The sequence below is a fragment of the Pangasianodon hypophthalmus genome, chromosome 30 (assembly GCF_027358585.1).
Source record: "Pangasianodon hypophthalmus isolate fPanHyp1 chromosome 30, fPanHyp1.pri, whole genome shotgun sequence".
In the NCBI taxonomy this organism is placed as follows: Eukaryota; Metazoa; Chordata; class Actinopteri; order Siluriformes; family Pangasiidae; genus Pangasianodon; species Pangasianodon hypophthalmus.
Genome location: NC_069739.1, coordinates 8,908,847 through 8,935,951, shown reverse-complemented (window position 1 = coordinate 8,935,951; position 27,105 = coordinate 8,908,847). Strand labels below are relative to the sequence as shown.

At 38.8% G+C, this 27,105-nt stretch overlaps 1 protein-coding gene across 1 annotated transcript in view; it reads left to right on the top strand.

Annotated features, from left to right (window-relative positions):
* The first annotated feature begins 2,496 nt into the window (after positions 1-2,496).
* The window catches only part of rngtt (RNA guanylyltransferase and 5'-phosphatase), a 118,222-nt gene continuing 93,613 nt past the window's right edge, over positions 2,497-27,105 (top strand). The window contains exons 1-8 of the mRNA XM_026917993.3: positions 2,497-2,900; positions 4,752-4,861; positions 6,612-6,715; positions 7,857-7,945; positions 16,393-16,468; positions 18,908-19,157; positions 21,756-21,865; positions 24,249-24,350. Coding sequence (XP_026773794.1) covers positions 2,837-2,900; positions 4,752-4,861; positions 6,612-6,715; positions 7,857-7,945; positions 16,393-16,468; positions 18,908-19,157; positions 21,756-21,865; positions 24,249-24,350 — 905 coding nt within the window. The 5' untranslated portion in view covers positions 2,497-2,836. The remainder of the gene's footprint in view (positions 2,901-4,751; positions 4,862-6,611; positions 6,716-7,856; positions 7,946-16,392; positions 16,469-18,907; positions 19,158-21,755; positions 21,866-24,248; positions 24,351-27,105) is intronic.

Below are 27,105 nucleotides of genomic sequence, written 5' to 3'. Positions count from 1 at the left end.
TCTGTATCCACAGCAGAGGCAGATGAGGGAAGACAGCTGGTTGTTGTGCTCAGAGTTTCTGCCTGAAGGAGCTGCAGAAAATCTGCTAGGCAACAAACATGGCTGAGATTTTTAATGTATGGGAATTCTAGTATCATCTGACGGTGATTGGTCACCCACATTCTCCCTGAAACAGTGTACTTTCTTGAGCAATACAATGCACTATGATTTAATTCAAAGGCTATGTCTCACTGAGTGAGAACTTTACATCAACATTGCACCATAATGGCATTTGTTTAATCTAGGTCTGGAAAATGTTTTCACACTGCGTATGTCCCAGTGGCCAATCTTTGAGAGACGCTGGGGATTTTTGCATGCTTACACTGAAAAAAAAAAAGCTCGTAGGTTGCTAACATAGGATTAACAAAGTGGGTCATCATGGGAATTTATGACTCATGCTGAAGTCCAGAATTATGCAACATGCACAAGGCCTTTGTGTCGACAATGCCTTCTATAATTAGGCAGATGGTAAAGTATTAAGACAACCAGGGTGGAGCATTTACTTGCACTCTGTTGCAAAAGTTTATTTGCATATGAACCTGGTTTACTTTGAATATGGTTTACATGAAACTGCTTTGAACCTGCTTTACCTTCCTAGAAATTTAATTTGACCAAAGACAAAGCTGCTTCGCTCAGTTTGTAGGTATGCTATACTATGTACTATCTTTTTTCGAAACTGTCCTCATAGATTTGCAAATTTAGTCTCTGGACTCCCTCTACTGGTTGTCATCATTTAGTTCCTAGCACTTAGGATGGTGTGAAGTTTCATCACCCGCTATCAGTAATCCTGTTTCCGGGAACACTGAGTGTGAGGCAGTCCATCACAGGACACAATACACACACACACACACACCTAGGGGCAATTTACCTGAGCCAGTCCACCTACTGGCATGTTTTTGAGGAGGTGGAAGGAAACCAGACGATGTGGAGGAAACCCACAGGGAGAACATGCTCAAAAAATTAGTCACAGATTGTATGTTTCTGAGCTGTGAGACCGCAATGCTACCCAATGCACAACAGTGAAGATTCATAAAGGTAGAAACTGCCTCCAGACCAAATTTCATATGTTTCATGACTTTAAAAAAAAAAAATTATTATTATTATTTTTTTTTTTACATAAGTCCAGAAATGCCATGAGCTATTTAGATTTTGAATTGATTTTGCTTGTGATCTCAAAATAACGAAAGTTGTTTATTTGATATTACAACTTATTTTTTTTTCTTGATGTCGAAATGCATGATTGTACATCATGGATCCATTTTACTTTATAAAATGGGTCTTTTCAGGGACTGACCCGAGAGGAAACAGCTGTATGTTTTTGTCAGTGCTAGACAATTTCCAAATTAGTGTCTGTCACTTGAAAAGGCATCTCAGAAATCTGCAACTATACAGTCGTGGACACTATAATGATCCTGAACGGGTGGTCCGTTTCATGGCCAGCCAGCTTGAGGGACCGGGACGTCTCCATGGTTATCCCATGATGTTTGCCGTCTAAATGGTTTGTGGGTCACAAAACAAATAGTGAGAGACGTACAGATAAACCTGGCCACAACAATGTAGGCTACTGCTCTGATCTTGAGAAAACAACTTTTGTTGTCTTGAGATCACAAGAAATAAAAGTTGTGATCTTGAGATAACCATGCAGAAAAAAAATTAAGTCATGGCCTTTCAGGAATTCTGTAGTTTTTGATCTGAGTATTTTGGAATATAATTGACTTTGAGTGATTTCTGAGAATTTATATTCATATAAAAAAAAGTAATATGAAATTTTGTTCAATCTTGTACATACCTGCTGAAAAAAAATTAGAAACCATAGAAATTCTAATGGTTTCCACTACCATTACAATCCATCAGCTAATCATTAAAACCATGACCATTACTGGTCCTTAATGGTATCCACTAGGCATAACATGCCACCAATAGAAGGGACCCGTAGGGACCATTAGAGTTTCCATTAAAACCAATACAATCCCCATTATAACCATTAAAACCATTACAAATTCTATGAGTTTTTTTCGTTTCTTTTTTTTTTCCAAATGACAACAATTTTGGGACTAATATTTTATTTATTTCTATATCAGCATATATATATATATATATATATATATATATATATATATATATATATATATATATATATATATAGATAGATAGATAGATAGATATGTGTGTGTGTGTGTGTGTATAGTTAAAGTAAAAAAGGAAGGGCCCCTGTAATGCCTTGGTTTTTTTATTGGGACCTTTTTTATTGTCTTAAACTTCTTCACAAATAATTAGGAGTATGTCTGTGTCAACTATACTGCTAAATAATCCGATAAATGTCTTGTTTTATTATAAAAAAAAACTAAAAAGACACGAAACTAAGTTTCTCTGTGATTTCGATTTCTTTCCTCTTCTCTTATTTTGCATAAACAAAAACCACGTGACCTTTCAGTATCATTCAAACCACTGAGTCGACACTCAAAAGATTCGGATCATCTGCTGTGTCGATTCCGTGTCGAGTTTACGTTGTAGTTTGGAGTTATGGTTTCTTGAGTGAGTGAATGAGCGAGCGGGCTGCATGGTGTGTGTTTATTATTTTGGAAACATTAGTTTATGGGCATAAGAAGCTTGGAGGCATGGACTGGTGGCTGAAAGGTGGACGGTGAGACGGTGCGAGCTGTAATTCGGAGCCCGAGTCGGAGTTGAGGAGCAGCCCCGCGCTGGAGAGCTCATCTCCGGAGGAGCCTGAACGCCAGTGCTCGGTAGCACAGAGGCAGAAAGATCCCCCACAGCAGCCTGTTCCCTGTTGGAGATCATGGCGCACGGAGGACCACCTCCTCGATGGCTGAACTGTCCTAGGAGAGGGCAACCTGTGGCTGGTGAGCGCCTGCTGTGTTAGTTTAGCTTCCCAGTACACACACTTAGCTTGCTACCTCACTTATTAGCACAGCTCTGTCGAGAACTAGCTAGGTTTTATTACAGCAACAGCATTTCTGTCTGTCTTACAAAATAAAGTAAACACAAAGTATCACACCAGAGCAACGCTAAAGCGCAGCACAGAGTAGTTTCAGTGTTAGCATGTTAGCCAAACAGCGCCTAGCTTAGCTTCAGCGCACTGCAAGCCTCAGCTAGCTCCTGACTCACATGGGCACGAGCCGTGTTGCATCAAAATACCTAAAACAAGCACTAATTACCATAAATACATTTATAATAATAATGATGATAATAATAATAATGATAATAATGTTGATGATGATGATGTAAGCGTTGCTGTGAGAGTCGTGGCGTCAGAACTAAAACAAAAACAAATGACTGAATTAAGTGTGTAGCTGATAGCCGACGTGGGATTCACAGTGCGACAGATTATCTAAAAACAAACAAAAAAGAAAGGTCAAGTCGTTTTTTAAAAAAATTTTAGTAATAATTTTTTAATAATTAAAATTGAATTTTTTTACGCATAACGTCAACGGTCGCGGTTGAGCCCCGAAACCACGCCCCCTACACAAACCACGCCCCCATTCTACAAAACCACAACTCCTCCCCTTCCTCAAGAGAAACGGTTTTTCTGTTTGTTCCAGTGCTCCTGGAAAGTTCATATTTATGTTATATTTTATCTCAACTTCTAGAAAATGATGAACAATTTGTTTTGTTTTTTTATATTGTTAATCAATTTATGAAGCCACTGTAAACTTTATCGTTACATATTATATCGTAATTGTACGAAGCTATCGTATTTTGTGCAGGCAGTTAGTTTGTTTTATTGTAAATTAAAAAGCACGATAAAGAAACACCCATTCAATTTCAACTAATTTACCGTCAGCTACAGACGCTGCATGAGTGCTCTATTGCTCCTGTTTTTTTAGCTAATCACAGCCTCATGGGGGCGTGGCTAAAAGCTTATTTCAAGATCCCTATTTGGATCGGATTAGTTACTTAAGTGATAAAACTCTCGCATCAGCTTCAGTCACAAGATGGTGTCCAAGAGGCGCTGGAGTAGCACAGAGACACTGACTCTTATTTCAGTTTGGGGTGATTCAAAGTTCCAACAGAAAATACGATAAAAAAAAAAAAAAAAAAGGTATACGAGATGCATCGATTTTTCCTTTCATGGTTCGGGAAGTGTTTAATATCAGGAGGAGGGTCAATAATACACATGTTACAAGACTAAATACAGCAAGATAGATAGGTTTTTTTTCCAACACGAGGTGACATCCGCATAGAAAATCACGGACATGATTCTGGATGATATCTGGATGGAAGTAAAATTGTTAGATGAGCGCTGAAAAACAAATTTTCTCAAGCGCACTCAGACATTCAACTGCTTGAAAGCCAAGTTACAGCTCTATAAACATGCACTTCTCCTCATAATGATGAGGACCGATTAATGAGGATGTGGGCGTGTCTATAAAATGACTGACAAGAGGCCAATCCAAATCCAAACAAACATTTGGGACTGGAAGGCTATTTTTTTTTCCAGCTACATCTTTCATAGCTTTTAGCCTTTTGAATCCAAGTGAAACCCTAAGTCTTATATTTTATAAGATTTTGGGTTAGATGCAAATCTGATGTTTGAGTTAAACAACACTGTTGAGGTATGTAATGATTTTCTAAGATAGTGATGTAGAGATATTCCTAATACAGAGTCTATAGTAGAAATTTAAATTTCATAGTTGAATTATTTCTTTCAATTCCGTCTTGAGACATTGCTCTCTAACTGTTTTATTATGCAGGTAAATTCTTACCAATGAAAACCATGTTGGGCCCCAGATACGACGACATGGTCCCAGAGGAGAACAGGTTTCATCCGAGCATGCTGTCCAACTACCTTAAAAGTCTGAAGGTATGTGTTTGTGCAAAATCTCTGCGAAAGAGTACTTAAGGACCACAGCACTATAAGTAAGAGATAAAACACAATCGGGCATGCTGTTATAGGAAAATAATAGGGGTGTGACGATGTACTTTTAGGAACTGTGTGATTCACATTGTGGGAATCAGCATTCTGTTAATTACACAACTAATACTGTTTGAACACCAGAGGTCCCAATCTGCGCATCCTATAGAGTTAAAATATATAGAGAGCACGCTGGTCATGTTATTGCGTTCTTTCTTGCGGGGCATTTTAGCCCTTTGGAGCTCTATTTCCGGTTAAAATGACGCCTCGGGCACTGCTACGAAGCTCATTGTGTTTTATTGATAATTTTCCCGCGGTCAGAGACTTTGTTTATTCAGTCAAATTCTGGGGAAAAACATATAAATGCATTTATTTATTTATAAGATGGTGAACCTGTAGTACATTTTGTTTACAATAATAAACCTCTGTACGTAGTAAGTTCTGAGTTATTTAGTTTTATACAGACAAAAACGCACATTGTTTTGGATTGTTTATTGTAAAGAAATAAAAAAAAAAAAAAGAATCTTTTCACTCGTAATTTTTCTTTCATCAAATTGCGTCAAATAATGAACCAAGTAGCGTGAATGGAGTGTATCATTAAACTCGTAGAAAATAATCAACGAGAGGGTGGTGTAACGCTGCATGACGTGAAGAAGAGGTACTGTGGCCACCACAAAGCTGATTATTTTCCAATAACAGCACCCAGTGAAGTGTTTTATTCCTCTTATACCGCAGCAATTTGTCAACTGTTAGAATTTCTATGGGTCCTCCACTATGTGGTGGCGGCATCGTGTATTTGCGTTGTCCACGTCTCTGTGATGTGATGTGTGATGTCCATGTGATGTCAAGCCCACCTCGTTCAATGTTTGTAGGATGGAATTATCACTGTAATCACTGTAACCAGCAGATGAACTGATTAGATTTTGGATTTGATCCAAACAGGGTCAAGGTCACAGCAAGGTCAGATGTGTGAAATAGTTTTTCTTCCTTTTTCTTCCTTCATGTTTAAAGTATATTTTATATTTTTGGTGTTGAATTCTACTTGTTATTTCCTGTGACCACTTACAGTTTAACAGATGTAAACAGCTGTTCCCTCACCAGCTACTCTTTTTTTTTTTTCCTTTGTCTTGAAATTAATAATAAGACAAAAAATACACACAAGAATTCCAAAAAAAAGAAAAAAAGGAAACTGGATGGAAAACTTACTCACTGACGCTGGAGACTCCTTCCATAAACTTCACCATATCAGTTATACATTAGTGTGTTAAATAACAGTACAATTTTTAATCCATTTATTGTTAGATTCGTGCAACGTGGCTGCTGTTCGAGTTCCTCTGAATGAGCTGTTACCATGGAAATCGTAACGTATTAGAACGAGCGCATCAGTGTAAACTTTATGAGAACTACTCTCAGAGCTGCCCACACCTTCTGACCAATCAGATTTGAGAATTCATCAGTGCTGTGATAAAACTGTATAATCAAGTGTCACCTATCTTCATAATCTTCACATTTTGGAGCATATTTCAAGAGACAGTGTGAACTTGGGGAGTCTATACTAATGTAATGTTTCTTATGAATATATATATATAATATACACACACAGTCTTACTGATATATGAACATACTCCTGGCAGTTATGGTGTAAATGACACAAGATATTTACACATCAGTAAAAACATTTCTTGTTTTTTGTCCCCAGGTCAAGATGGGCTTGCTGGTCGATCTGACGAACACAACACGCTTTTATGACCGAACAGATATCGAAAAAGAAGGGATCAAATACATCAAACTTCAGTGTAAAGGGTATGCTTCAGCATTGTATATACGGTGTAGCAGGGGTTCTCAAACCTTTTTTTGCATCCAGCGACCTCTTCAAGGATTAAAAAATGTACACAACATGAATATAAAACTGTTTAAAAATAGGTTCATTAATTAAACATGCTCAATAATAATTTGTCTATTTATTAGAAACATTATAGAGCTTTTTATTCCTGAACTTTCCACTCACTGAACCTAATAGGTCCAAGCTGAGATTATTTATAGTCCTACTTGTTTTTGAATTAAAGGAGATTTGGATTAAACTAAGTATAATAAATTTTTAATGGGCGGGTTATGATTTCCACCACTTAGACTTAAGATCGTGTGTAACATGCCATCATCATATCATGCCCCCAAACTGTCGATGATGGTATCGCCTGTGGCTTTGATGGGGAAAAGAAGGGGGCATGACCGGACGTGGGTAATGCGTGGCATGTAAATCAACCGGAAGCTGGTTATGAGTTGGCGCTATCTTTATCGTTTAGGAGTCAGTCTTTTTTTTTTTTTTTTTGCTTTGCTTAATTACCTGTTAATATCAGGAATACTGCAAACCTGAAGTCGAGAGTGTGAATAAGCATAACAAGTTTTTAGCATGTATCTAAGCGTGCATGTGCCCCGTGGTGAACAGCAGCGGAGATACTTAGTGAATTGTTGTAGAGTAAAGTCACCCTAATGCCCTTTTTAAAATTTAATGTAAGCCTCCTTTCATGTTTCGAGAGTGAACATGTTCACAGCTTGATCTGTTCAGCACGGGCACGAAGCATCAGAGAAAGATGTTTTGTTGCTCTGCTCTGAAGTCAGACAGCTGGTTAGTACGGGTTAAGGATCGTCTAGAATGCAAAATAGGCGAAAATAAAACGCATAAATATAGCACACATTACTTGCGTCGATCTTAAAGCTGCAGACACCACGCTTTCCATCAGACATTAAAATCGTCCAACTTGATAGATTCCAACTATCACAATGACTATCTGCGCTTCTATCGTTCTGTTCTTTAACAGAAATCACAGACCCACTTTTTCATGAAAACCCCTGCTGTATAGGTATGACATTCTTTGGGCCATTCAACTATGTTCCTTTGAGTGGAAAGAGTTTCTATTCTATAGTATTTTTCTTTCTCATGCAGCCACGGGGAATGTCCCACTGTAGAGACGACAGAGACCTTCATCAGGATATGTGAGCACTTCATACAGAAGAATCCCACTGAACTCATAGGCAAGTTAAAGCCTTTTCTATTTCGGATTTTATAGTTTTGAAATTTATCAGCTGTGCTGCATCTTTTCCACAGGGTTTGCAAACTTTTTGGGCAAACTGACCCCAAATGGAGATTATGAATTTTCTGCGACCCCAAGCCTTGAACACCTTACATTTCTTTTTCAAATTCCAGATTTATAACCTAGGACTAATGTAACATTTAAACATTTTATTATATCAATAACATACATATGTGTAATGTAAGTGACTTAAAAACTTATACGAACTTATAAGGATATTGTTTGCACTGAATTACTAGTCAGATGGGAAGTTTTTTTTTTTTTTTATAGGTTGTTATAGGAAAATAATCCACGGCTCGGTGTCTGGTTTATACTTGGTGCATACAGAAGCAGTGGCCTGCTGAGCGGCATTATTATTCACACACTCGCTGTGTATCTTATGTACTTCCGGAAGATTTAAAAACGACGTTCGCTAGACTGTACATCAGAGCAATTGAACTGTAAAATGTTTAGCGATTTTATGCTGACGATCTTTGTCTCTCTTCTAAACTTCCGGCTGTCATCGGGATTGTTGTCATGATCTGCGCTTCAAAACAAAAACTCTGACTTTACATTCAAAAGTATTTGCTAATCTAGAAAATCCAGAAGACTGGCACACAAAACAGACCTTCTGGTAGGTTTGAAGGTGAGGTGAAGAAATTTCTTCGAACACTTTGAACACTAACTGTAATAAGAAACTCGGGTAGTGTTAATACTTAATAACGGTATAGAATAGTACATAAGTATGCAATCTGGGACACGAGAAGACTAAAGTAACACGTACCCTTCATTTAAACGTGGTTTGTCTGAATTTGACTCCTGGCAACATTTGAAAAATATTAGCGCACAAAATCTGATATTTCTAATATTAATTGGTAAAGGAAATGAGTGAAAGAAAAGAGGAGATTGTGACTTTCTCTCGCAACCCACTTTGTAAATCACCTATCGTTCATGTTATACAAAAATAATGCACACCTTCTGACCAATCAGATTCATGAATTCAAACGCCCTGTTGAACAAACATGTATACTCTATACTATATAAGTACCAAGCCGTAGAAAGTCACACCATCTTGTACTTCTAGACTGTTTCTAAAAACGTTTCTCTGTTGAAATCTCAACACGCTGATTAATTTAGAGAAACATAGAGAGTGTGATGAGGGAAGTACCAGTTTCAATGCTAAGCTTATTTTTATGGTAATTACCACATGATGTTGGATCTGAGTAGTTACACCACAATGAATCAATCTAATTATAATGTGCAAAGCTGGATAAGGTGTGAAATATTCACAGTATAATGACCTAGTTTAAAAAGATCACAGTATTAATCGACATCATTGTGTTACGAAGTTACGAATGTCGTGTGTTTACAGCAGTAATGAATGTTGGAAGGTAAAAGGTTAAGGTTAAGTGAAAAAAAACATTGGTTTTGTTTGCTGCAGTGGTTTGTTTGTGCACAGAAGAAAGGGGTGCCATCATCCTTTTCTGACTCCTTATAAAGTAAATAGACTCGGAAATACGGGAATTACTCTGGATCAGCAGGAAGTTTATTCAGCCCTGGTATCCGGCTTCTCAGAAATCATCACAATCAGAGTCCGGAGGCAGAAATTGGTTAAAAACGTGAGAGGTTGTAGGATTTAGGGCGAGTCCAGAGGGATTGGGCTGTGGGGTTTTTGCAGAGACGCAGCCGGACACAAAGGAACTGGAGTAAGGAATCTGATCATGAAAAATGAATTATAGCAGTAGACGGAAAAGTGTGATAATCGTTATTTGGAAAATGGCAATGGTGAGGTAACCATCTGATAATACACTGAGACTAACCAGACAAATTCACAAAAACATTTTGATTTACAATATTAAATACGTATTAAATATTATATTAATAATATTTAATTAATTATTATTACATGCAATATTAAATACGTAGTGACGTGTTCTCTTTATTGCTCAATCTTAGTTAACTGAAGATTTCTTCCTTTGCATGTGCGGCCAGTAGACCGTGCTGTTATAGAAAAATCATCAAGCACAACGCAGACAGCACGTCATGAAGTGTTTCATTTCCTTTATACTACAGCAACATTATTTTTACTGATTAAAAAACAACAGTTTTTTAAAATCTGTATGTATTTTACATTTAATGTTGTGCAACAAGTTAGTTCCTGCTCTCACTTAGATTGTAACAGCTATAAACAGTCGTTCCTTCATCACACTCTCTATTTTTTCTTCTCTGAATTTTAAAAAGCCAAAAAAATGTAGCTTGTCATATTACAGAGAATGCAAACTCCTTAGTCCTGAAGATGAAAACTTAGTTTCAGTGACGGTTACAAATCGCTGACAAAAAAAAAAAATAAACGTGTATGGAGCGTCCGCTATACAACTATACAAGTCCAGGGAAGGCTGTTACTGTAGAAGCGACAACATATTGAAACAAGCACATTAATATAAACCTGTAATTTGCAGGAACTACTGTCTGAATAATCAACACCGTCTGACCAATCAGATTCGAGAATTCAGGAGAGTGGTGGTGTCTTTCACTGAAGCTCTTAAATAGATACATGTAAGTTTATCGTTATTGTTGTGTTTCACTGGTATAGAAGTTTATCTTTAGGTTCTTATGATATTAAAAAGAAAAAAGTATTTATATATTTTTTTAAATTAAGAGTTCAGTCTGCATGGCTGCCAGCAAGTCAGTGTTAGGTCGTAAGCTGTAATCAAATGCCTCAGTTGATGGAAGATTCAGTGTTTGCTTGTTGTTATTATTAATAATATATATTATTAAATATTTTTAATGGTGTAGAAGTGAGTCAAAATAACTTCTAGATTTTACCCTGATCATTCATTTCATGCTCCCGGCTGCCTGTGCACTTGACCTTTTACGGAGTTTTGTGGGCGTCACTACATGCAAATGAGCTGTGTCAGGAACGCACTGTGCACTTTAGAAGTGATTAACATACGTGCACAAGTATGAAAAAAAGCAATTCTGGAAGTTTTGTAAATCCGGTGGAATATTTTAGTTTGGTTTGACTTGTGTAAAAAAAACACAGCTTTACTAAAACATTGATAAATAAGGTCCATTAATTGTACACAAGGGAGAATTGTTGTAGTTTAGAGCATAGCATACATGTCATCTAGAGGAATTTTCTACTTGTTATTGCATTTTTATGTTTTTATATGTGGAAAAACTCCAATCTTAAAGGAAAAATGTCTCCATGTCCAGTAGAGGGAGCAAGTGTATTGTCAGGCTGACATCCGAAGTAGAATAAATTCTCTTTCTCCTCAGCGTGTGTGTGTGTGTGTGTGTGTGTGTGTGTGTGTGTGTGTGTGTGTGTGTGTGTGCAGTATTGGACGATTTTTAGCACAGCCCCAGGAAATATAGAGGAACATATTAAAAATGATTATATGATGCCAAATCTCATATATTAAACATCCGAACAGAGCTCGAATGACAAAAGCAAGAAAAACAGAATTTCTTTTCCAATCTGAGAACTGTCCGAGATTTTTATTCTCGTATTCTGCTGAAAAGATTTGATTGACATTTCTCTGTCTGTTCACCACTCAGTCCACCTCTGCAAGTTAAGAAGTTATTTTAGAAATATTTTCACCTGAGATGCTGACGTGAGTGAAAGAGATGAATAAAACATCATATTATTATTATTATTTTTTCCTCTCCAGCTCTATCTCACGCTAAGGAAGTCACATTACATAAAGATCTGTGCATCAAGCGCAATATTTCTGATAAGGAATCATTTTTTTTCATAATTGGGGTGATCTGAAGTGATGTGATTATAATTTCCGTGCACGGACGGAAAATTATACACTGCCTGGTCAAAAAAAGGTTGCTGTTTAGATTTAAATAAGGAAATAGTTAAGAGCCTGTGCTTGGATCCTTATTGCAGTGATTAATATGTTTCAGCTGGCAACAATTCTTTTAACCCTAACTGATGCAGTGTGCAGCTTCTCATTTCTTAAACAGCCATGTCGGAAGAGGTATCCCGTGGTCGTGGAAAAGATGTCACTGTATTTCCGAAGGGGCAAATTATTGGCCTGCGTCAAGCAAAGAAAACAAGTAAAGAGATGAAATCACTGGAATTGGGTTAATAACTGAACAAAGCATTATTAAACCTGGAAGGATAGTGGTGTCAACTTTGCAGAAGAAATGTGGTCAGGAAAAATCTTGACTGATTATCATCTTTAAAACGTGTGGTGAAATCAGATTGGACTGTGGAGCAATGCAAAAAGGTCATGTGATCTAATGAGTCCAGATTTACCCTATTCCAAAAGCTGACCCGGACAAAATTATTGACACTGGAGACTCCTTCCAGAAATGTTCAAACATCTCTTTATAGAATGCTTCACCATATCAATGATTAAACATCTCTATTGGTTAAATAAGAACATGTTTTTCTTAATTGTTAATTAATGCTATGTTAATTAGACTTGAGAATATTCAGTGCTGTGGTGCAATTGGGTGTAATATGTTAAGGGTACAACCTCAGATTTCCGTATCATACCTTCGTCCTGGTGTTTCATCCCACATACACGCGACGGAAAATGATACCTGCTGCAGAATCAAGAAACATCAAACAAATAAGCGTTTTACTCAGGCAGGAATGGCTTTTGACGGTGCCGTGAGTGAGCCGCTCGATTTCACGTATCCTGTTACGTGTGCACTGAGTAGGCTGATGATTCGAACACCACAGGTCTCTGCAGAGAGCCGACATAAACAACTTCTGTTAATTCAAAGCATGTTGAATTCATACCTGCACAGCACTAGCCGTAACGGGATTGCAAGATATAGTGAGTGTTGTATCCGAGCTATGGGGCGTGAGTGAGCAGTGGGATGGAAAATACCGTAAATACATGTTTAAAAGACTGACCTGATCAGAACTACTAACCTTTGCCCCGTTTGTGCTTTGTCCCTTCCCACATTTCACACTGTTTTGGCCTGTACTTGCAATGTTTGAAACATGCACTGATGCGACGCCCTCGCTTTCTTTTACGATAAATCAGGAATGTTTTTAGTTCATGGTCAAAAATAGCTTTTTTTTTTTTTTTTTTTTTTTTTTTTTTTTTTTTTTTTGGACCAAGAGTGAAAATTTTGACCGGGAGGAATGCAGTGAAGTGTTAAATCTAACACTTTATGAACAGTGTTAATGGTAATGATAATTGGACAGAGATTAGAACTTTTTTTCCCTCCAAAATTTGCATTTATTTATGCAAATGAGGTTTTTGCTTAATTAAATATGCATACATGTGCACCAAAAATCTAGGCCTTGATGATGTTAAAATTACATTTTTGATTTCACATGCTCAAAAAAAAAGAGCTCTTTTTTGTTGGCATATCATTTTTTGATTTTTTTTAATAAAGAAAACATATTTTATGTCATTTTTTCAGTATAAGGGCTAACGCAAGTCCAGCAACAGTCCACATTTTGGGAAACTGCTGTGTAATATTCTTCTAATTAGGGATGGGATTGCACATGGAAAATTTTAATTTCATCTAGAAACTGATTGTTTTTTTGGTTCTGAATATAGAAAAAAATGATTATGAGAAATAAAAAAAAGCAGTTTAGTGTTATCACCATAGTTACCCCCCATTTGATTTGGCACAGTTTTTACGCCGGATGCCCTTCCTGACGCAACCCTCCCCAATTTTATTTGGGCGTGGGACCGGCACTGCGAGTGCACTGTCGTGTACTCGGGTTTACTCTCCGGCTGGGAATCGAACCCGGGCCGCGGTGGTTTATAAAGGAAATTGACATGTATATCATAATGACGCATAGACTGACTTGTATATCAGGAAACACATTTCAGGGAAAAAAAACAAGGAAAACTCCACCACAACTAGGAATTCCTACTCGGAAAGTCGGGAAGGTTCACCAAGTGACATCAAATCAAAATGGCTGCTCACAGAATGAACGAGGTAGCCCTTCGTACCTATAGAGTTATACTCTATATACTTCAAATTGCTATAAAAATATTAAACAACAAAAAAAACAAACATTTTTTGTCTTGAGTTTTTATATTTTATCACTATAAAGTTAAAGACGTGTTAAAGATGCAATTTATGATTGCGACCAAAAATGGTTGTTTCTGCCTGTAGCGCGTTGCTGTAAGGAGCTGCTCAGTTGGATCAGAGCAAAAGTGATCCAGGGTCAGCGTCATGTCACTACGGCATGCGTAATTTCCCCTGCTTTCCAATCAAACGTTTACACAATCAGGTAATAGAAGGAGCAAGACAAGAAGGAGAAGACATTATGTCAGGATGATGAAGACAAACCTGACCTCACGGTTTTTTGGTTCCAGACCAGCGTCATGTTGGTTTTGGGATAATGCGTAGGCTGTAGAATCAGCACCAGCATCTTGTGTAGTGGAAAAAAAAGCTAGGAATAATCCTATAAAGGAAAAAAATTATGGAGCATTATTATACAAATAAAGTAGAAAACAGGAGTGTTCAATGCTACGTAACAATAAAGTCTCTGGTCCATGAGAGCCAGAAGTGAAATATATCCTGGTTAAACTCTTTATTGCCTACACTCCCCTGATTGTTCCTTGATTATGTGTGTGTGTGTAATTCTATCATATGTCCTATAAGAGGCGCTCTTGTGCTCTTGTGGATCTGCCAAACCTGTACAGCGTATCCCAGAGGGTGGAATACATGAATTTTATTGTCATAGCAGTGGTGAGAGGCTTATTGATGCTGCCTTGGAAACGACCTCCCTGGGGTTCGGGGAAAGGGCCAACGTTCAGTGGGAAGAGAGGGGCATGAGTGGGCATGATAAGGGCCAAAACCCCATCTCTGAGGACCTGAGAACCAGACGAGACTGTCTGTCACTCTAACGAGGACAGCGTCTCTAACGAGGAGGGGGTTTTGCAGCGAATGGGCGGCTGTGCATGTGAGCACAGAGCGTGCCAGACTGTTATGGATGAAGACGCTGATGTTAATCCAGTCCCATTAGGTCATGAACTTTCATTGTTTCACTGTTTTGCCCTTTTCACATCATTACTTCCTGTGCTTCAGAGTGTGTGACTGCGCATTCACACACCGTTAACGAGAAGACTGGGTTAGTGCTATTTTTAAATGGCACTGGTTGGAATGTCTGTCGGCATTAGTTACATTTATTCAAGATTTTTCATCCTTCCCTTTAAAATTAGGCATTAAACTTTGGACCCACTTTTTGCCCTTAATCACATGATAAATCAAAGTGTTTTTTTTTCTCTCCAGGCTAAAAGGAAGTCCCAAGATCTCAAATGCATTTATTCTTACTTTCTTGGCATTCACATGCACTCACACAGCTTCAGGAGGAGGCTTCGTGTGCACCAAAAGATGGACGACTTTGAAAATGCACAGAACTGTGATTTGTGTGTGATGGGAATTTGTCATGTAAACGATCATGCTCGAGCTGCGTCACAGGGCAGCGTAACGCACTCGGTGGAAAGCGCCATCCGCCCTCTTCTGCATACGTGAACTCACGGACGCCCCCGATTGGCTAGTGTCGCTCTGATTGACAGGCGCGAAAGAATACGCTGTAACTCCCACCCAGAGAGCGCTACTAGTTAATAACAAATAACTAACATTAGCTATAAGGACAGATGAATTGTCTTTTACACAATTGGGGCTTGGCAACCTGAAGCTTAGATTTAATTTTTAATGTTAGATTAGTAGGAGGTCAGTATTGTTAGCAATTGTTCTGCGATTATAAGGGTATAATAATATTTTGCACAAACTATCTATCCATCTATGCCATGGTTACAGTTATGGTGGAAATGTGAGAAAAATGGTTAAAGATGCGTCAGTTTTTAAAGATTTTGTACGAAAGCCATACTGTGGCATTACTGTGAGCCAGACTGCTGGAGCTTTGCTTTCCTAATGAATAGGTGAGAATGTTTGCGTTTCCCTCAGAGGGCAGAAACTCATCAGTGACTGAGAGGGGGAGCGAGTAGAGAATGAATTAACGAGAGAGAGGTGAGGTGTGAGTGAGCATGAGCTAGAGAAAGAAAGACACGGAGGTCACGTTTGAGAGTGTGAAAGCGAAAGGGAAGGGCTTTGTTAGCGTGCTGCGTTGTGCAGAGTAGTGGGGGAGGAAGAGAATGAGGAAAAGAAAAAGGATTAGAGGAGCACTGGAGAGAGTGATGAAGGAGGATACGGCGTGGCCTGGAGGCATCATGTGGCAGCGAACCTAGTCTTTGATCAACAGAACACAGTGTAACACGCAGCCTGATCTGAAACGCACTACATCCATCACATGATGACTGAGGGCCATAATAAGATTGATTTATACAGAAACCTCACGCCCACACTGGTTAACATGAGGGAACGAAAGCAAATGCCCAGACAAAACAATGATGGATTGATGGATGAGAGATGAAGAGCTGTTTATCACTCGTGTACTGTCTCTTCCCCTCACAGGTGTCCACTGCACTCATGGCTTTAATCGGACAGGCTTTTTGATCTGCACCTACCTGGTGGAGAAAATGGACTGGAGGTGAGAGGCGGTGTGTGTGCATGTGTGTGTGCATGTGTGTGTGCATGTGTGTGTGCATGTGTGTGTGCGTGTGTGTGTGCGTGTGTGTGTGCGTGTGTGTGTGTGTGTGTGTGTGTGTGTGTGTGTGTGTGTGTGTGTGTGGGTGGGTTGTACTTGTTTACTTGCATCATTCGCCCACCTATTCATAAACAGGCCTAGAATAGAAATGCTTAAAGATTCATATGTCCTTTCCGTCCTCGCCATAGCGCATTGTCCCAACTTTCCGAAGGGAAATACCCGAGAATGCTCAGCCCAGTGCAATTAAAATCCTAAATTTTATGCAACAGCTGGCATGTATCCCTGTGTTCAGTTAGTGTGCTGGACATGGACATATCTCTGGCGTTGTCCTTCACCATATTCCTTTGGGGAAACACTCCATATCTGTTCCACTACTTCGTAATCTCAAATGAGGTTTGTTCGGAGAAGAAAAGAAGCTTGTAGCAATTCTTTTTTTTTTTTTTTTTTTTTTTTTTTTTTGAAAGGAGTGGAAAAAACCTGTGGAACAAATCAGCTGATTACACAGGATACAAGTAGACAAAACCTGTTTTTGTTCAGGCAAAAAAAAAAGAAATCTTGGAATTCCCAAATATGAGCAAGAGCAGGAAATCTTTTTTAAGTTTTAAGGATATTGAATTACATTGAACAAAGGTCACATAAGGTCACTGCTTTGCTGCTTAGCAGCTGTATTCAGTATGGAGGAAACTTGATCACGATATCTCTGTTCAGGACATCAAGGTCAGGATATTCCTGTTGAAAATCTATTCCTCATTATGTATATCCTATTCCCCCCTGAGTGAGATAGGAAATAGGCACTTCACAGCATGAGATTCTGTAGGTGTAATGTGTATTCTTTAAATGCTGGTAAAATCAGTCATACAGAAGCACTGCTCTCTGTAGAGGAAGAGGTAATGGAGAGATTCTCCAAGGCCTTCGCGGAACAACATGAATTATTCATTGTCGATTGTGGAGGCTTGATGTACTTAGGCTTTGAGACACAGCTGCAAGTGGCTTGGAGAAGGTCACTGCTGGATAGGAATCTTCCAGCCTTGTGTTCACATTCAAAGGTTGAAGTGACACAAATCTGATTTTCTGCCTTAATGTGACAGATCAGATTTTTTTTAATTTTTTTTTTCAGGACGTCACATCTTTTCAAATCAGACCTAAGCCACTTTCATGTGTGGTCCTAGACTAGATGCATGTCCGATATGTGGTCATGTGACATGAATGGGCAGATCGCAATTCACATGAATTTTTTCCCAACGCGCATGCTCCTTGACGTCGTGGTCCAGTGACGGGGATAATAGAAGATTCAAATGAAGAATGGAGAACTCTGTGATTAACTTGATATTTGGGGAAAGCAAAACTGGAAGGAACCTACTAAAAACGAGTAGTGCAGTGAAACAGTATCCCAAAAAATGGGTCACTTGTGGTTATTAAGGTGAACTGATAAAATAGACAGATCAAATCCAAGCCAACAATTGGAAATGTACATTAAAAAAAAGCTTGTAAAGTGAACGTGACCTTAATGTCCTGCTTCAATATCTAAAATGTAATGTAAAATATATCACCATATTTTCCTATTAAAACTTGTGATGTTGGATTATAGTGCATTTAAGATTCACAAAAATTATATATTTGTGCATTTTTTTCCCCAGCGTAGGCAACTGTCACTCATCCATTACTGTTGATTCATCTGATTACATCATGCTATTGTTCAGGTCTTGAGTGAGGATTAAAAATTTACCCATTACGTTATGGTTCATAATTGTAACTTTAGTACTGACTGCATTAATGAATGCAACGCATTAAAAATGAATAAATATTGACAATTTGACGGCACTTTTGGGCATCGGCGCCAACTTGGTGGCGATTGCTTCTGTAGTGTGAGTGGTTCAGCAGCATGATTTTGTCAGTCAGCTTGCTTCTGTTAGAAATAATTGGGCGTGACATACTTGAATAGGAACAGCAAACATAGTGCAGTAACCACCACAGCCGAAGTCACGTGATAGTTAATAGTTAATTTTCATGGGCTTTGTGGATCAGGTGTGTTTCGGTGTAGTGTGTGAGACTCATCTGCTGTCACCTGTGTAGTGCAGACCCCTACACCAATAATTCATTAAACCAGTAATAAGTCACGTAGTATGAGCAGTTCAGTGATTCGGAGATTTTGGATGTTGTGTTGTGTGCACTGATAACTCGTTCCAGTTTGCTCTCGTTAAATTGCAGCACTCCTATGAAAAATGCGTAAACTTTGTCAGGTCAGGTAGTATAACCCGGTGAGGCACAAACCTCCTCTGATTTAGCTATTTTGACGCAGAAATCTGGTGATCCGCTTTGTGCTTGCGTGGCAATAGCAGGTAAATCCACGTTAGTAAAGTCGTTTGTGTTTGTTCTGTTTAGTGTCGAAGCCGCAGTGGCAGCATTTGCTAAAGCTCGCTCTCCTGGCATCTATAAAGAAGACTACCTGAAAGAACTTTTCCGTCGCTACGGTGATGTGGACGACGCTCCGTCTGCGCCGGAGCTTCCTGATTGGTGTTTCGAAGACGGCAACGATGACGTTGATGACGACGGCAACGTGATCGGTCAGGACTCTGGACCAAGCTCGTCAGGCTCCAATCCAGGCAAGAAGAAGAGAGAGAAACTGAAACTGGTGAGACTTTTTTTTTTTTTTTTTTTTTTAAATTAATAAATTGTGCCTTGTCACAGTTTTGATTCTTTTACCAGGTAGGTAATTTATAACTTTATAACTGAGCCCTTATAACAATCCTAAATATGTCCAGTACTGTTTCCAACATTCAAGTGATTTCCATCAGCATCTGGACCTGAGTCAGTATATATGATGTTCCTGAGCAGCTTTGAGTCTCCCCGATGATCCTAAAACGATGTTCGACCAGACAGTGATGGCTAGCATCCAATCAGAGGAGAGAGAGAGTGCGGGTGTGAGATTACACACAGTCAATATGATGCTATAAAAGCAAAATGGGTTCAAAAATACACACATCAAAAGCGACCAGAGGTGATTGTCTTGTTCTCAACACATAAAATATAAAAGGGTGTGCACACTTTGTGCAACCAGGCTATTTTGTTTTTTTTTTTAAATCCTTCCTAAATGGTTTCTTTTTGTTTTTCACTTGAATTTTGTTGGTTGCCGTATCACATTAAAGGTGGAAAAAGATCTGACACGATTTATCTTGGTTTCATCATAAAAACCTCAAATCTTTACAGGGGTTTGTAGACTTTTTATATCCGCTGTAGCATGCAATAGGAGTTTTCTACCAGAGAGGGTGAAAAATAGAATTCCAGCTGCTTTAAAGCTCCACTTGCAAAAAGCGTTCAAAATTGTGGTTGCAGTTGATCTCACCCAAAGCTGAACAAGTAGCTTTCCCTTTCCCTAATCCACTTTCCTTCCTTTCTTGACTCATGTTAGTGCCCTGAGCTTTAGCTAAACCATTACGTCAATTGGATCTGTACCAAAATAAAGTTGATGTTTTGTGATATGAGTTAAGCGAGGGTTTTTGTTACAGAAGTCACGTCCAATTCCTCAGAAATGTAATGAAGACCTCACAGTGTGATAATTGCGGCAGCTTCCTGCAGCAGTCTCGTTAGATTAGTTAAATTAGCGAGGAGATCCCCTGTAGTGCCCGTACTGAAATCACGACACCGTATAGCCCAGGCTCTCGATGGCTCCAGAGAGCAAATCAAGGATGACACATGTTATTTAATATTATTGAATCGACAGGAATCCATTTTTCTTTTCTGGTGATTAGTGCTAGTCATTTCCTCTCCCTGCTTGGCAGAGGCACTTGGAGAAGTTGAAGTGCCATGTCTGTGTGTAGGAGGCTGTGACAGGCATGTGGCTCTTAACTCTGATCTAGTTTTTTTTTTTTTTTTTTCGTTGTTTTGATTGTCCACACTTACTCGGAGTTAAATGAAATATCCATAGCTTTTTTTTCTGGAAGATAATAATATAGATGGTACACTGTAGTGACAGCTCAAAATGTTTAGCCAATTTAGTCATAAATTCCCACCCAGCAGTTAGGTCTCTGTCATATGACGGCTAGCAGCCCGGGAGCGAGAAGGCTAACGGGTGCTTCCTCTGAGCCACGTGATGCCAGCCAACCACATCTTTTCCAACAGCTGCTCACGCTGTGCCGTGGTAGGAAAGTGCTGTCTGCCTTCTTCCGCATACATAAGCTCACAGATGCCCATGATTGGCTAGTCTCTGTGATTGGTAGGGGAGAGAGAGTATGCCATCACTCTCCAGTTTTTCTTTCATGCACTCCCAGTCACGGATGGCCATGGAATTGCTGAGATATAAACTCGTGATCTTTGGATGAAAGGGCGAACGCTTCTCTGTTGCGCCACTCAAGATCACATTTTTTAAAGGTCAGAACCTAGCACCGGCTCTGGATCGTGACTACTGGTGTCGTCTGCATCCTGCTAACATGGTGCACTTTAAGCATCGTGGTGATCACCTTGCTCATAGGTAGGAAAACGGGTTACCAAGTAATACAGTAACTATATCGACTTACTTTATCACAGTGCCAGAATGTGTCATTGATTTAACCTGTGAACAGGTTCCTTAAGCTACATTGTGATTAAAATGCATCTGATCAGCTAGAACCTTTAGAAAAAACTATTTTGCTTATATTTCTACGCTAACTGGCTGTCAAAAGAAATAAGCCTGGCCTTGGTACAGCCCAATAACAATCACAATAATACAGTGTAAACCAAGAAACCCTTCAGTTGAACTTTTAAAGGCACTAAATTCGAGAGATGTTTTTTTTTTTTTTTTTTAAAGCGTTTATTCTGGTTTCACGAGAGAGCTGGAGGTGGTTACAATTTAACCCTGTGTACTGAAATGCTGTGCTGGTGGTTGTGCATATGGTTTGCTTTGATAGTGAAGCTCTTCCCATGCGTTTTTTTTGCTCAGATAAGTGGATTATCCTCCACGTCTTTTGCAGTTTTTCTGACGAAAGGGATCATCCCGAGGTCATGGCATGCTCTGTAGAATTTTTTTATTGAGAAACTTTTAATAAACCAAGGAAATAAAATTCAGAGCTTAACTGCCATTTTTCAGCTGTTTAAAAAAAACCCCAAAAAAAACCAAATGTATAAATAGGGAAATGATCAGGACTGTATCTGTGACTTATGTTTATTATATTGAAGGTTTTTTTTTTTTGCTCCACTTGACAATGTCATTCTTATTCTTTCTCTCGCTCTCTCTCTCTCTCTCTCTCTCTCTCAGGGTGCTGTGTTTCTGGAAGGCGTCTCGGTCAAAGGAGTGACTCAGTTGACTACTCAACCCAAACTGGGGCAGGTTCAGCGGAAATGTCAGGAGTTCTGCGAATGGGAAAAGTGAGTGCTTACATTGGAGCATTACATGTACGTGTATACATGTAGGCCTCCATGTTGGATGAGAAAAACAGGATAAGATGATCGAGTGCTGTTTCTTTTCGATTCACTGTTATCAAGTCTCTAGGCAGCATGATCCAGTCTGAGCTTTGCAGTGTGGCATTTCGGTGCCTTTGGGTAGGTTAGAGTGCTTCACAGAAAATACTGCGCAGAAATGGAGCTGCTCGTGGCCACATAATCTACAAATGACTTCATACTCATGCACGTCTGCATTATCTCCTGATTTGGCTGAAGAGAAACAGTAAATGAAGCTTGTTTGCACAGATAATTACAAGAGTAATACAAGAAACTAGGGACACATTTAATAGGTTGCAAACACGTACAAAAATTGTGCAAACGCGTACAAAAATTGTTTTTCTCCCTTCACCTCTGAGGAAATTTCATCACAGAATCCCTTCTCTCATAGCGTACCACGTTTACTTTTGCTATATTTGCCAAGAATTATGTTATTTCATCTCAATCCCACTGCTTCTTAAGCCTGTTAGAAGGGAAGGAAAGCTAATCACTTTATATTCACATAAGCCACAATTTCATAATGAAAGTAATTCAGGATCAAATAATGAATCAAACATTTGGGTTTGTGCTAAGCTGGTGTTAACTTCTAGCCCTCCAGATGCATGAGTATTACAGAGGTGAAATATTTTAGTACAGATGCCTCCTTGGGAAACTAATACCATCCAAATGGGGCTTAAGGAAAATTTATGACTGCAGATGTATGACACATTGTAATTATGATTGTATACAGGTATATCTGTATGCAGAGTGTGATCATAGTAATAATAATAATAATAATAATAATAATAATAGTTTAAAAGCATAAAAATGTAGATTTAAAACCCAACTCAGCTTGCAATTAAACTGTAATCTTTGTAATCTTTGATTCTGGAAAGAGCAATGTGCTTTAACGCGTGGTTTCAAAATGGCAATCAGTTCATTCACACGAACTCGTATGACAGATGATAGACAATCTAAAGCTAATAATTAGTGTATTAAAAAAAAACAAGCTGTTATTAAAGAAGAAAAATAGTTTTCAAATTATAATTTGAAAAAAATATTATTTTTTTTGTCTTGCCTTCAAAAAAGAGGGAAAAAAAGAGATGCTTGGGATACAGCTGTTTATTGTTGCTATAACATCAGAGAAAACAGAAACTTCTCTCGTGGACATTGTGCAACATTAAATATAGCTATAAATGGTTAAAAAGCATGACGCACTGTCCGTTAATAAATTATAAATTGTAATCATTGGCAAATTGCTGTGATATAAGAGGAATAAAACACTTTGGGGTCGACCCGTCATGTTTTATTCCTTATTTATGCAAACACAAATCATGTAGGACAATAGGATGAAATGTTTGCTGTGTGTAAACCTGCTGGCTGTCACTCAGACATGTTGTGTTTTACTTAAAATTTTCTCTGCTAAATGGCACACTTTAAACAGGAAAAGCCTCTCTGTCATGTCTCTATAGGGCATGATGGGGTTGTGGCAGCCTTGCATCAGTGTGAAGTTCTGTGACACACACTGTATAACCACAAATAGCTCCTTTTCTCATTTCGTCCCACAGAAACGTCCTCCAAACTGTCGAAAAGTTTTAGTGGGGGCTTAATAAATGACAGCTCTTTTGTGGAATAAGAACGGCTTGTCTCCGAGCCTGTCTCAGAGTTCCAGTTGATTAATTTAGAGAAGTGAACAATAGCCACAAATATTTCTCCACTGCCTCAAACTCGTGAACAGTTACTTTGGAATTAGGGCCAAACTCGGGACAGTATGAATCCTGAACTAGCAATGCCTCGGTCATGTATCTGTGCCCATTAAAGAAAGTATCATTTCCCACACAATGCAAACAAAAACATTAAAAACTATTTCTGCTGGTGGAAATAACAGCAAATGTGTGAGTTTTTGAAGTTGATGCAAGTTTTCAAAATACTTTTTATGGGTGGATTTGGGGGTAGCGTTTTATCATTAATCAATAATGTAATAGAATCAGCATCTAGTAGTATCAGTGTTATGTGTTCTGAGATGCTTTTCTCCTCACCGCAGCTGTAAAGAGTGGTTGTTTGGGCTACCGTAGCCTTCCTGTTAGTTCAGACTGGTCTGGCCATTCTCCTCTGAAGCTATCTCGTCTACAAAGCCCACAGAACTGCTGCTCGCTGGATGTTTTGCTTTTCGCACCATTCTGTGTAAACTCTAGAGATTGTTGCATGTGAAAATGTCATTTTGACAGCTCAACCTTAAGAAACCGTTAATGTATTTCATCAAAACGAAATGGAAGTACAAAAAGGTGCGTGTGTGTGTGTGTGTGTGTGTGTGTGTGTGTGTGTGTGTCAGGTCTGGCTTCCCCGGAGCTCAGCCTGTGTCCATGGACAGGCGCAACATTCATCTGTTGGAGCAGAATGGCTACAAGGTCAGCTGGAAGGCAGATGGAACACGGTGAGCTGCTCATACACCTACACACACACACACACACACACACACACACACACACACACGCACGCACCCCTGAGCAGCACATCGAAGGCACACATATATACACACTAGAGACTCTTTCTGTCGCTTAGGATGGAGCTGAACAGCACTGAAATCACTGTTTCAAACTGGCTCAGGAGTAAGACATTCTGCTTCACCTTAACTGCAAATCAGCAGCTATTTTAATAAGATTAATTACTGATGTTAGATTATATTAAAATTTCTCCCCTCGTTTGTTCTTGTGTACTTGATCCATATTTCGCACTGCTCAAGATCAGTTGCTATACTGAAGAGCAGAAGTACAGAGACAGGGTGTTCTTCCTGATGAAACAGAATCGGGCTGGGCGATATGGCAAGATACATCATGATACATGAGACATTTCTACGTTACATGATATGTATCTTGCTATATAGGTTTGCAAACAAACAGCCAGGAAAACTGTAGTGTTGCATTACTTGAAAAGCTGAGATTAATTATACTATATATATTTATTATATATTTATTATAATAATATTAATAATATTACTATCTAATATTATTACTATATATAATGTAGTAATGTATTATGTTTTATTCAGTGTCTTCCAATATTAAGTATTTAACACTGGAAAAAGATTTTTTTTCTTCCCAATTTCCCAGATTCAGTACAAAATTTGAACGTTTCCAATCAGAGTTTGTAATCATTAACTAATCAAAACGTCAAAAAAATTATACAAAGATGCGCAAACATGACAAGTTCCTAGGGCTGAAAGGATACGGCTTATCGTTTTGTTCATTACAGTGCTCTCGAACACATCAACACTTCGACGGGCTGCATAATAGTCGTTTATTCATCATAAAATAGAGCTTTTATTACATGAGGTGTAATAAACATTTAAACTTAATCAAACTCGTACTCCCTACCAAGCTAACAGCATACTAGCTGGTGCTAACACACACACACACACTCACACACACACACACTCACACACACACACTCTGCCTTCCCGTCTCTCTCTCTGCTGAGTCAAGAAGTCAAGACAGAATTTCCCATCTGATTCAAAAATACTTTATTTGGGCTGGTTTGAATAGTCTTGTCTTTTGCTAGTCTTGTTATGCAGTTTTTGAGATGTAGCTGGAGGGGACATTTTGCTGAGACCTGGCAACTCCGAACACCAGTGCACATAAGTGCTAAAGTTTAATGAGCCGTGTGTTTCATTTTGTTCCATTTTTTTGTTTCGTTATACGCTGCCAAGAGTCTGAACGGATCATGCGAACACCACGCCATACAAAGTTTCAATTATTGTACATTTATAATGTTGAATTTTAATCATTGGAAAAATGGAGCAGCCATTTTGAGGTATCGAAATCCTGCTGAATTTGAGTTTTGTGTCTCGTCACACCCAATAAGCTAGATAGCGAGTTGTGTGAGTTTGGGTACAGAGAAAATGAGCGCGTAATCAAGCTACAGAAATCAAAACAGCGTTCCTAATAATTGCAGCTTGCTTAAGTACATTGCCTCAACTTTTTCCCTGTGAACATCTCAGGGAACTTAGCTACCTGCTAGGTACTGAGCTACCTGCTGCGTGCGCGTCCCTGCGTTTGCGTCGGCACGGCGTGCACAAACAACGCAACTTCCGTGTTTCACTGTAGGAATAATAAATAGAAGATAACACAGACATAACTTGAAGCCTCACATTTTTTATATATTTATATTAATACAATATCAGTGTTGTAGTTTTCCGTTAATAAATCCATTATACCATAATGTGATCATAAACACACATTTGTAAAGCTACATGAAACGCCAGGGGCAAAATTCGCTTGTGTTCATTTATACTTGCTGCTCAGTGAGAGAGTTTTATCAAAGACACCGGCCTGAGAAATGAACAAACACGGCGTTTTTTCATCCGTTTCTCTCCCAAGCTGTTTTAATGTTTCTAACAGACTACACTTTCAGAAAGCAGTTTCAGAACACGAGCTCGTCTATAGAAGACGTAAAGTTCTGGAGGCGACTAGGGAAAATTTTTATTGTATTTCTCTTATTTAAATAATATTAATCTGAATTTAATTAATGTCACAATGTCTAATCAAATCGTTTTCGAATTCAGAATTCGTCTGATGCATAGCACCAAAGAGACGCACAAAGCATAGTTAGCTCGTCGGAAGACAGCGCACCATCATGTCTCTGCATCTCTGTGTGCCACATTTACCCATGATCCCCCTCTCTGCCTTGCGATGCAAAGACACGTTGATGCAGAATTATAAATCAGCCTTTTTTTTTTTGTCTTGGCAGGAATGTAGTTCCCAGGAAGTTAAGCCCATTCATCATATCCCTGGTGTTGAGTAAGAGCTTATGTTTTGGGTTGCAAATATTTATTCCCGAGTCCCGCTTTGGACTTTCCGTTTAGTCGCTGCAGCTCCAGCCTGCATTTGTTTACCCAGAGGGAGTGTTTGGGCTGATGACAGCTTGGCAAAGAGAGTTGTCCTGTCCTGTTTAGAGCCAAACACACTGCTTTGTACTGCCTGCTAACTTTAATGAAGTGCTCAGCTTACACAAAACTATCTGGGAGTGGAAGATGCTGCCCGCTCTTTCAGAGTGTTATCTCTCGCTCTACTGCTCTCTCCGCCTAAATAATAAAGAGAAGTGGGACATGTGTTCGGGCTGTAACCTCAAACAATCACACACACACAAACAGGTTGACACTCACACATTGATGCCTCCATTTTCTGCTGACG